Source organism: Carlito syrichta, unplaced genomic scaffold (assembly GCF_000164805.1).
Source record: "Carlito syrichta isolate Samal-C Ts95f unplaced genomic scaffold, Tarsius_syrichta-2.0.1 Scaffold288214, whole genome shotgun sequence".
NCBI lineage: Eukaryota > Metazoa > Chordata > Mammalia > Primates > Tarsiidae > Carlito > Carlito syrichta.
The window spans coordinates 64,025-73,267 of record NW_007232310.1 but is presented as its reverse complement, the minus strand read 5'-3'; the positions used below and the strand labels follow the sequence as shown (position 1 = coordinate 73,267).

The 9,243-nt window shown below is 52.8% G+C and overlaps 1 protein-coding gene across 1 annotated transcript in view; it reads right to left on the bottom strand.

Moving 5' to 3' along the window:
* Window positions 1-7,712, bottom strand: part of TIMM44 (translocase of inner mitochondrial membrane 44) — a 14,633-nt gene extending 6,921 nt beyond the window's left edge. The window contains exons 1-4 of the mRNA XM_021710179.1: window positions 7,580-7,712; window positions 5,563-5,658; window positions 2,101-2,271; window positions 405-485 (exon numbers count right to left, since the gene is read on the bottom strand). Of these exons, the coding sequence (XP_021565854.1) occupies window positions 405-485; window positions 2,101-2,271; window positions 5,563-5,658; window positions 7,580-7,624 (393 nt within the window). The 5' untranslated portion in view covers window positions 7,625-7,712. The remainder of the gene's footprint in view (window positions 1-404; window positions 486-2,100; window positions 2,272-5,562; window positions 5,659-7,579) is intronic.
* Window positions 7,713-9,243: the final 1,531 nt, after the last annotated feature.

Below are 9,243 nucleotides of genomic sequence, written 5' to 3'. Positions count from 1 at the left end.
AGACCTCATCTCTACAATAAATCAAAAATTAGCCGGGTGTGGTAGCACGCGCCTGTAGTTACAGTTACTTAGAAGGCTGAGGCAGAAAGATCACTGGCGCCCAGTAGGTCGACGCTGGGGTGGCCGTGAGCGTGCCCCTGCCCTCCAGCCTGGGTGACAGAGTGAGACTCCGACTCAAAAAAACCAAACCAAACAAAACAAAAGAAAACCAAACCAGCAGCCGCTCACTTGCGGGTCAACTGTCAAGGCAGGAGGGCGACAGGGAGCCTCATTTTCCCCCTTCCTGCCTGTGAACCCCCGAGGCCTCCCCCACTCACTGACCATCACCCCATGGCAGGACCAAAGCTCCCTGCTGGTCCCAGGAGCATGGCCAAGGGCCCGCGGGGCATGTGTGCGGCCGTTACCTCCTTCACGGAGCCCGTCAGCTCCCCCAGCTTCTTCCTGATCACCTCGCTGGTCCGCACGGTTTCTGACTCGATGGTTTTCTGAGGTAGAGAACATCACTTCCTTTTATCCTTGTGTTCCAATACCACAGTGAGATTCTCATACAACCAAAGGGACCAAGGAGCATTTTGTTAGCAGCCCCTGTCTCGCCGCAGAGCCTGCACCCGCCTCAGTCTGCCTTGGCTGTCTCCAGGGCTTGACTTGCAGGTCTCAGCAGCCGCAAGCTTCTTGCCCAGAGGCCATCAGACTCAGACCCTCCTGGGCAGCCACCTTTGGAGCAAGAAGGCCCCAGCCCACCCGTTCACGGGGTGGCAGATGGGGGTCTGACCATCTGATCCTGGCCTCACTCGGCCGTCTACCCAGCCTCTGGCCACGGCCACTGCAGCTCAGTCTTGCGTCTCCCACCCCATTCTGCCTGCCCCAAACACAGCCTGCTCCAACCCCAGTTGATCCCTTCCTTTGATAAAGGGCCAAGCCAGGCATGGTGGTGCACGCCTATAATCCCAGCACTTTGGGAGGCCGACACGAGTAGATTTGCCTGAGCCCACGGGTCTGAGACCCACCCAGGCAACTTGGCAAGACCTGGTCTCTACAATAAATCAAAAATTAGCCAGGTGTGGTAACATATAGTTCCGGCTACTTGGAAGGCTGAGGCGGAAGGATCACCAGAGCCCAGCAGGTCAAGGCTGCAGTGGCTGGGAGCATGCTACTCCACTCCAGTCTAGGCGACAGAGTAAGACTCCAACTCAAAAAAATTAAAAATAAAAAATAGGCCGGGCTTGGTGGCTCAGCCTGTAATCCCATGCTTTGGGAGGCCAAGCTGAGTGAATTGCCCGAGGCCGTGGGTTCGAGACCTGCCCGGGCAACTTGGCGAGACCTCATCTCTACAATAAATTTAAAAAAACTAGCCGGGCACGGTAGCGCGCTTGTAGTTCCAGCTATTTGGAAGGCTGAGGCGGAAGGATCGCCACAGCCCAGCAGGTCGAGGCTGTGGTGGCCGGGAGCGTGCCATTGCACTCTAGTCTGGGTGACAGAGTGAGACTCCAACTCAAAAATAAATAAATAAATAAATAAAATAAAAAATAACCTGGGTGTGGTGGTATACACCCACAGTCCCAGCTACTCTGAAGGTTGAGGTGGAAGAATCACTGGAACCTAGGAATTGGAGGCTATGGTGAGCTGTGACAGTTCCACTGCACTCCAGCATGGGTGACAGAGTGAGACCTCGACTCAAAAAACATAGGGAAAAAAAAGAACCAGGCATGGTGGTATACACCTCTGGTCCTAGGTACATAGGTGTGCACCACCATGAGCCCAGTGGTTTGAGGCTCAGTAAGCTATGATCATGCCACTGTATTCAAGTCTGGATGACAGAACGGAAAAAAAAAAAAAAGCCAAGAAACTGACCAGCAGGACAGAAGGGCATGAAACCCTGCATTTATCCCAAGCTCTCAGAAGCCAGTGCGGCTGGCCAGCGACCACCCTGTTGCTGCAGAGAACTCACGGCCGAACCAAGAGGCCTGGTGACCTGCTCCTGTCCCCAGCTCCCTCTCATCAATGCAGGGACCTCACTTCCTCCAACCCGTCCCTACCACTCTGGCACCAAGTGCCTCTGACTGTCCCTGGCCCAGAGAGACGGGAAGCAAAGAGACTCACGTATTTCCTCCTGGCCTCCTGCAGCGCGTCTGACTCTTCCAGCTTCCTGGCCTCATCTCGGAATTTTTTTATACTTTCTTTCATTTCTTTGTTTTTGGCTAATTCTTGTTTGATATTATCTAGCAAGCCAGACAGAAAGCCTTTTCTGTGTCCAGAAGAATATGATTTGGACTACAAAGGATGTAAAAGAAAAAATTAGAGAACAGACTAGAAAAACACATGCCGAAATGTTCCACAAAGAAACTACCATGGATTTTTAAAGCTTCTCCTTTCTGCTGCTGAAGGCTTAATGATAATCAGATGTCTCTTATATAACAGTAATAAGAGACAAATTAGGCCTGGTGTGGTAGATCACGCCTATAATCCCAGCATTTTGGGAGGCCGAGGCCAGAGGACTGCCTGAGCCCAGAGGTTTGAGACCAGCCTGGGCAACTTGATGAGACCTTGCCTCTACAATATATCAAAAACTTAGCTGGCTGTGGTGACATGTGCCTATATAGTTCAGCTACTTGGAAGGCTGAGACAGAAGGATCACCTGAGCCAAGCAGGTTGAGGTTGCAGTAGTCGTGAGCATGCCACTGCACTCCAGCCTGGGTGACAGAGTGAGACTCCAATTCAAAAAAAAGAGCTCAAGGTAAAGGTTTCTTAAGATAAAAAACATGCAAACTGGGCATGGTGGCTCACATCTGTAATCCCAGCACTTTCGGAGGTGGAAAGCAAGAGGATTATCTGAGCCCACGGGTTCAAGACCAGCCCAGGGAATATGGTGACACCTCATCTCTACAATAAATAAAAAAATTAGCCAGGCATGGTGGCGTGTGCCTGTGGTTCCAGTTACTTGGAAATCTGAGGTGGAAGGATCACCGGAGCCCAGCAGGTGGAGGCTGCAGTGGCCATGAACGTGCCACTGCACTCCAGCCTGGGTGACAGAGTGAGACTCCAAATTTAAAAAAAAAAAAAGAGGCTGGGCTCGGTGGCTCAGCCTGTAATCCCAGCACTTTGGGAGGCCAAGGCAAGTGGATTGCCTGAGCCCTTGGGTTCAAGACCAGCCTGGACAACTTGGCAAGACCTCGTATCTACAATAAAAATTTAAAAAATTAGCTGGGCATAGTAGCGCGTGCCTGTAGTTCCAGCTACTTGGAAGGCTGAGGTGGAAGACTTGCCTGAGCCCAGTAGGTCGAGGCTGCGGTGGCCATGAGCGTGCCACAGCACTCCAGCCTGGGTGACAGAGTGAGACTCCAACTCAAAAAAAATAAATGAAAAGAAAAAAGAAAAAGACAAATTAAAGGAACACCAGGTGATAAACCATGGTACATTCAGACAATGGACTATTGTTCAGTGCTAAAAAGACAGACACAGAGGAATCCTAAATGCACATCATCGAGGGAAAGGCACTGCTGACTCCAACTCCGGGACCTTCTGGAAAAGGCCAAACTGTGGAGACAATAAAAGATCAGTGGTCGCCAGGGGCTGGGGAGGGAGGAATGAACAGGTGAAGCCACTCCCTGTGATACTGTCACAGTGGGGCCACGTCACCACATAGCTGTCAAAGCCCAGAGGACGTCCAACCCCAAGAGTGGGCCCCAAGATAAACCGTGGACTTGTTAGTTGCAACAAATGTCCCCACAAGGTGAGATGGGAATAACAGGGGAACTGTGGGCAGAGGAGGTACCAGCAACATGGTACTTTCTGTTCAACTCTTCCCTCATTAGACCTTTCCAATTAGACCTCAAATTGCTCTAAAAGAGAAAGCCTCTTACAAGCAAAACAAATGCAGGCTCTTCTTCCAGTGGAAAAAACGCAGAAGACAGGTAACAGCTCAGGCTTGGAGTCCTCATGGGGACTCAAACGCGCTCACACTGACCCCAGGCAAAGGTTAACACCCGAAGGGCCCTTCATTCCAGGGCAGGAGCAGGGAGGACTCTGGGCTCTGGATCTCAACAGCCCTGGAACCCCCAGGCTCCCAGCTGACACCCACATGACCCAAAGGCCTGGGGCCTGGCACAGACCCTCTCTTAGCCCACAGGATGATAGTCACAGAGACCCAAGCTCCATGTTCCCTCCCTTGGGAAAACCCAACATGCCCAGAGGACAATCCCAACGAGGCCAGGAGGGAGCCCGTGGCTCAGCTCAGACCAGGAGCCTGTTGCAGACTGCTTAAGGACACGGACTTCAGGGTAAGACAGAACTGGATCCAATCTCCGTCCCGCCATGTGTGACTGACAGTAGCGGGCTCAAAAAGAGAAATAAGAGATAATTGTACAGAGTCAACTCATGGGACGTGGCCACTTGTGGTCACCTTTTCCACAGGTGTGCTGAGCAGACCGGTTTTGGGGTGACTGCCTGCCTGGCCCCCATCACTGCAAAGGAAAGCAGCTCCAGGCCTGCTGTCCCATTCAAATGCCACTCTGGTCAGCCTTTCTCCAGGGAAAGCCCAGGTTCTAAGACCACACGGGATCATACTACCTTATAGCAGCCCTCCTGCCTACTCTGGGGCCAGGCCAGGTAAGGAAAAAAGTCACAGGGCCCGTCCCTCACTCATGACAGCCCCATGACAGGATTGGTGAGGTAATTAGCCATCTGCAAGGAGGCAGCTGAGCCAAGACTCTGGGTGCCAGTAGACAGGGAAAGAGAGGGTATGTGGGCTGTCCAGGCCTGCAGGTTTGGGGAGAGGGGTCAGGTGTGGGGCTTCCCTCCTCATGGTAGTGAGACACGTGGTAAGAAAGGTGAAAGAGGAGCAACCAGCTGGACGTGGTGGCTCACGCCTACAATCCCTACGCTTTGGGAGGCTGAGGCAGGAGGACCACTTGGGGTCAGCAGTTCAAGATAAGCCTGGACAATATAGTGAGACCCCCATCTCTACAAAAAATTTTTAAAAACCAGCTGGGTGTGGTGGCACATGCCTGTTGTCCCAGTTACTCAGGAGGCTGAGGCAAGAGGATCGCTTGAACCCAGGAGTTGGAGGCTACAGTGAGCTATGACTGTACCATTGCACTCCAGCCTGAGCAACAGAGAGAGACCCTGACTCAAAAAAAAAAAAAGAAAAAGAGAGAGAGAGAGAGAAGTAACCAGGCCTGGGTATGGCAGAGTGACTCATACCAGTGCCTGAAGGACTGTCTCCCAGAAAAAAGAATAGCCACACTTGATGAGGGAAACACGAGCAGAAGCCAAAGAGAGGTAGAACTCAGTGACATGGAAGAGTCACTTCTAGCCAGTAGAGTTGATACACGTGCTCTCCTGTGAGCTACCGGCACTCCATCCCTGACAGCACCAAGCAAGAGGCTGGCTGAGTACTCCCCAGGAGACAGAAAACCAGGCACACTGGGCTCAGTGACTCCAAGGGCCCCAGACATGAAGGGCACACTGCTGGAATGTGTAAGCAACCCACAAGCTTGCCCCCCCACAACAAGGTCTGACTTTTCAGACCAGTGTCTGCCCGCCTGAGTGTCCGGAGTCACTCACCAGGGGCAGCTCTCTGCCTGGCCAGCATATCTGATAGATGGAACCATAGGGTAGGCTGTGGTTGGAAAGCAACTGGACCCCACTGCCGAGGCATCTCTGATTGGAGAGAGAAAAGAAAGATCTGTTGAAGCAAGGGGGTGACTGAGAAGCAAGCAAACCACACGAGGAGCCGGGGTCACCTATGACTCATTCGGCCATTTTTATCCCATGCCTGCCACGTGCTAAGCACTCTGCAATCTCCTCAGTGTCTGAGATGCCCATAGAATCCGGTGGAAAGAGAAAATGCCATGCCTGCAGCGCCAAGGCCTCTATCTACCCTTCTGACTCTGAAACTGCCGAAAACAGTCCCAGGAAATGCCAACCCGCATGGGAAGAAGGCTAACTGTACCAGCACAATTTAATCCCTTAGACTGAAAGTGGGCACACTATGCCTAGTGGCGAGCAGTCTTCTCTCATAAGCCCACCTCTGGAAGACTAAGACCCTGGGCATTCAGTTTCACTGCCCTAGGCACAACCCTGGTATAAATCTGAGACGTCCTGCTCAAGGGTTGGACAGCAAACAGGGCAATTTAGGGGAGTCAATCTGGGCAAAGGCCCAGCTAACCTCACGTGAAAGTGTCTTTTTTTCCTACTAAATAACAAATTTGAAGTTCCATGTGGGTCCTGACCAACTCTGCACCACTGCATGGATCCTGCCACCTTGTCTCATGACCCAGCAGAAACATTATCCACTTCCACATTTCCTGGGCCTTTCTTCTCTCTGTTGCCTGCCTCCTAGCTCGGAGACCACAAGTAACAACCCTAATTTATACAAGTGCCGCTGTCTCCCATCGTTATTTGAGTATAACTCTTAAGAGTGTAACTTGTTTTACTCCTCTACATGCCTACGCCCATTAATTCTAGAGCCACCAACTTCAGCAACCAAATGAAACAGACGTGGACTGCTATCTAACCTGGGAGGGAAACCTCAGCTTGAGGTTGGTTCCCTCTCAGTCTTGTACCAAAATCCAAACGCTTATAAATTCAGCCTCTAAATCCTGACTCAAAAGATAAGAAGCTGAGGAAAAAAAGATTTCCGTCCCGAGTCAAAGACATATTTTTCCCAACGTGTGTTTCCCACAGGATTATTTTCCTTCCTCTTAACAGTTTGGCGTGGCGGTTCATGCCTGTAATCCCTACACTTTGGGCCAGTAGTTCAAGATCAGCCTGGGCAGTATTGCGAGACCCCATTTCTACAAAAAAATTTTTAAAAAATCAGCTGGGTGTGGTGGCACACACCTGTAGTCCCAGCTCCTCAGGAGGCTGAGGTAGGAGGATCACTTGAGCCCAGGAGTTCGGGGCTGCAGTGAGCTATGATTGCATCATTGCACTCCAGCTTGGGCAACAGAGCAAGGAGGAGTGTGGAGTCAGACTGACCCTGGCTTTGGACGAGCCCTGGGGCTGTGGGCAACTGCTTAACCTTTCCCAACCTACTGAAATCGAGACAAGTAGCAGCAGCACGAAGTACTCTTTTCCGAGCACCTGGAACACCCTTGTCTCCGGCAGCCCTATGAACCCAAGAGCCCTAGCTCTTAGCTGGGGCTGGAACCACCTCCTGCACGTCCACACTGAACGTCACAAGCGACACAGCAAGTGAACTCGGCAGAGGACCTGCCATTTAAAAGCGAGCTGTGAATGTCACTTTTGCCTTCGCCTCTTTTTTTCTCCACCCGGCGCTGCCGCCCCGACCACCACTCACTACCCCGTGCACATGAGCTGCTCTTGAGGCACGGGGTGATCAGCTCCCTCCCCAGGTTCCGCGCATCACCGCCCCGTGCCGGGAGCTCTTGGTCCCCGCCCTCAGGCCTCGCTCCGTGGCCCCGGCCCCGACCTCGGTTGACCCAACGACCCAAACCCAAACCTCGCGCGGAGCCCAGGGGAGGGCTGCGGGAGCCAAAAGACTGAGGAGAAGGAGACTTCGGAAGCTGCAGCCCGGGATCCCCCAAACCCGCCCTGCCAGCTCCGCACGTCTGCTCACCCGTCGGCAGTGGCACCAGCCAACCCGCAGCACCGCCACCGCCATGTTGGAGGATCCCGTGTGACCTTCCAGCGGCGCTGACCGATTGCGTCATTCGCGGCGTCTGCCCGGCACGTAGCAGAACTGAGAAAAGGAGGGCTGGTGGGCGGGGCTTCAGAGAGGGAGAGGTCTCTATTGGATACGTAATGGGGGCGGGGAATTTCAAAAGAGCTTGGCTTCTGATAGGACAGGGTTTTGGCAGAACGAGGCCTGTGACTGGATGAGGGCTCGAGGGGCGGGTACTCCTGGGAGACTCGGACCTATGGTTGGGCGAGACTGAGAAGGGGCGGAGCCTGAGGGCGCCGATTCAGGCGGGAGCGGTGATTTCCCCGCAGCTTGCTCAGGGTTCTGGTGGCTGGAGGGATGGGCACGTGCATCGTCCCAACTCAGGGACAGATTTTGTTGGATTCTGACTGGCCGGCGGACCACCTCGAGAGTGACTGACTCTGTCTCCCTCCGGGACCATGACTGACTGACTGACAGTGCCTGACAGATTGGCATGTGTAGGAGAGCGAAGGAGCCCGCTTTTGTACAACATTTTGGAAAGACACCTGTTGGTTTTGGCCCAGAAAAGGAAGGGGAAGCTGAGGCTAGGCTGGGTGTGGGCCAGTCCTCCATCGATTGCAGTGTGAACCGACACACCGTGCCCGGAAGAAGCCCAGGCCTTTGCCATTTCAGCACCTCAGATGCTATTTTCCATTTGGAAAATGCCGCCACCAAGTGGCAGGACTTGAACATAGCCGTGCAATCTGAACCCGGGGACAGGAAGAGGGCTAGTCCCGTGGGGGAGTTCATGTATGCACTGTTTGTCCTATTAAAGCCTTTTGCATGATTGACCTGTGATATGGGTTTATAGGGCTTCATTCCTTGAAAGGGAGACAGGTTAGCACCGGAGAGCGTGCACTTCCTGGCTTCGGGGCTGGACAGACCTGTGTTCTCCGTCTCTCAGGACCTCGAGGCGAGAGCAAGGGATAAGGGCTTCCACCTTGGCTTTGTTTAAATCTTTACGCCAAGAGAGGCAAACTAGTGAAGCGGTTGGGGTACACAGGTTTGCTGCTGAGAAGAAGGGTTGGGCCAGAAATTCAGAGTCTTAGTTGTAGCTGAAACCACCGAGTCGGACAAGGGTACCCAGAGACAGAGTCACTGGGCATGTCAAAGGCCGAAAGGTAAAGTGAGAGAAGAAGAGCCCTTCGAGCCAGGTGTGGTGGTGCATGTCTGCAATCCCAGCACTTTGGGAGGCCAAGGCTTGAGGATCGACTGAGGCCGGGAGTTCGAGAACAGCCTGGGTAACATAGTGAGACCCTTTATCTACAAAAAGTTTTAAAAATTAAGCTGGGCATGGTGGCTCACACCTGTAATCCCAGTACCTTGGGATGTGGAGGCGAGAGGATTGCCTGAACCCAGGGGTTTGAGACCAGCCTGGGCAACCTGGTCTCTACAATAAAATTTTAAAAAATTAGTCAGGCATGGTTGCCTGCACCTGTGGTTCCAGCTACTCAGAAGGCTGAGGCAGAAGGATCACCTAAGCCCAGAAGGTCGAGGCTGCGGTGGCCCCTGCTGTAGGCAGAGGAAAACAGTCACCAGCCATTGTCCCCTACCTAACTTCTTTTTTTTTTTTTTTTTTT